The following is a 2,408-nucleotide window of genomic DNA, read 5'->3' on the forward strand; positions in this document are numbered from 1 at the left end:
TCAATTCTTCTTTGTTTGCAGTATAAATTGAAATGCCTTTTCCGAAACGTTTAGTGGTTCCCTTTCCTTCTGAATCCAGAAGTCAGCTACTCTTGTAGAACACTCCACAGTACCATCTGGCTTAATATTAAGTATACTGAGAGGTAAAATAGTCTTCTGGTTAAGAGCACAAACTCACAAAAACTGCCTGGGCTCGAATCCTACCTTCTGCCATTTTCTTTCCTTGTGGCCTCATGCAAGAAACTGTACTTAAGGCTCATGGTGAGGACTGAATGAGTGAACACAGCTGGAAGAATATCTGGTTGATACACACTCAGTGTGTGTTTGCTATTGTTATATTATTTAAAGCTCACAACAACCCCATCAAAATGCCAGGGCACTTACTATCATCATTTTACCAAAAACAAACAAACAAAGAAAGATTTCAGAAGATCTAACACGACTCTAGTCTTCTCAGCTTCTGTCCAGTTTTTTTCTCCATCCTATGACATTGCTGCTGTAGTCTCTGATCAATAAACTACAAAGCATTTCATTGGCCTGAGATACCTATAGAAGAGACACAGAACTAAAGAGGAGTGTCCTAGGATATTGAGTGAAATCATTTTCTTGAAAGAACCCTGAGTAAAAAAAAATGTGAGTGGTTAAAGCTATAAGGATAGGTTCACGTAGAATTAAGCTAGCTATTTTGAGCAGGGGATGGGCAGGAAACAGGAAGTAAGAGTTAATTGAAGAGGAGGAGAAACAATGGAAATTCATTGAAGAGGAAAAGTCTAACAGGTTGGTAGTGGTAGAACATGAATAAGAACTAGGTGGGTGAGGAAGGTGATCTTGATGCGTAACTTGAAGCACCTGCTTTTCACCCCAGTTTGCCACATGGACTATTAGTATATAAGAAACGCATGTTGAATAATGTAGCAACAAATGTTCTGACCATTGCATTTTACAATCATAATTTTCATTTTATTTTAGAGTATTTCAGAAGGGGAGAGAGAGGGTCAGAGACATAAACACTTTCCTGTCAAGTGAGCGGCCCATAGTTTTGATGAAAAGCTTGCACACTTTTTTCTCAGTTATAGCTGACACCAAAGGATGGGTGCCCACTTATATTCATTTTCAAAACACATGTGTGCTCCAGAAGCTGATGTCTTTTCAAAAATATTACCTAGAAGCTCTAAAGTTTACATCTATTTAGTTTCTTGCCTAGAAACCTAAAGATCATTTTGAATTTTAGCCATTTCTGATGTAATTGTTGAGGTCTCTTTTGCAGTGTGGAAAATGAAGTTGTGTGGTTCTTTTGGTTTTGTTGTTGCTGTTGTCTAGCTACACAGTACTGTCTGACAGTTCATCACTTCACCAGCCATGGAAAAACTACATCTATCACCAAAAAGTGTGCCTCCAGAAGTGAATGTCATTTTGTTGGTTGCCGTCACAGCCGAGATTCTGAACATACGGTAAGGAGTGCGTGCGTGCGTGCGTGTGTGCGTGTGTGTGTGTGTGTGTGCGTGTGTGTGTGTAAGTTACTGTGTAAGATTTCATGCTTGTGTTGGTAAGTTATACATCACGGATGAGGCAGGGGAATGAGTAATATGTTGAACATGTTTATACTTTGAGGAATGTATTTGTACAGTTATGAAATGGAACCCAAAGAGAAGCTGAAGACTTTTTGTCCTTTGACAAGAAATAATGTTACTAAAAATGAGTGGTAATTCCAAGACTTCAGGGCTAGACCTTAGACCTTAGACTTTGAGTGAATGGTCTGAAGCCAACTCTGGTGGCCCAAGAGTAACCCATCCATGAGAGAATGACAAACACTACAGAGCCCAGTTCACCTGCTTTATTCATAGACAGGAGTCACCAAGAACACTGCACAGGGAGACTGGAAGGTGGAAAGAGGAAAATGGTGACACCTTTTACTAAGGAAACCTCGTCTTGCCTCCCACCTCTCCTTAGATGAGGAAGTGAGAGTCTGAAAGATTAGCCTCAGTTTATCAAACTGTAGGTACATTTTAGATCAATTGATCTCTTTAACTCTTGTTCTATCATTGTAAATGAGCATTTTACTCTTTTAAATGTCTGGAATCCTGAAATGTTTGAGAAAAAAATTGCTTAAATGTATGTACATTTCATGAGGTTTTAGAATTTGACTTAGCTTGTAAATATAGAAAATGGTTCTGACCTCAGTGTCTTTAACTCTGGCTACATGAGAATTACCTGGGCAACGTTTACAAGCTGTGTTTGTGGTGGTACAGGGCATTCCAGGCCAATTGGAGCAGAACCTCAGGAACTTTTTAAAAAGTCCAGTGAGGTGATTCTGATGTCCAGCCAGGGTTAAGAACCACAGCTATAGATGCTTAGAGTTGATGCCTTTATCTTACCTAGCCATCCTGGGAGCCTCTATGAATGGCTGG

At 39.6% G+C, this 2,408-nt stretch overlaps 1 protein-coding gene across 1 annotated transcript in view; it reads left to right on the forward strand.

Moving 5' to 3' along the window:
- Positions 1-2,408, forward strand: part of LYPD6B (LY6/PLAUR domain containing 6B) — a 12,874-nt gene that overhangs the window by 7,203 nt on the left and 3,263 nt on the right. Inside the window, exon 3 of the mRNA XM_008585630.1 lies at positions 1,321-1,451. Within this exon, the coding sequence (XP_008583852.1) occupies positions 1,321-1,451 (131 nt within the window). The remainder of the gene's footprint in view (positions 1-1,320; positions 1,452-2,408) is intronic.

The sequence above is a fragment of the Galeopterus variegatus genome, unplaced genomic scaffold (assembly GCF_000696425.1).
Source record: "Galeopterus variegatus unplaced genomic scaffold, G_variegatus-3.0.2 Scaffold3651, whole genome shotgun sequence".
Taxonomy (NCBI): Eukaryota; Metazoa; Chordata; class Mammalia; order Dermoptera; family Cynocephalidae; genus Galeopterus; species Galeopterus variegatus.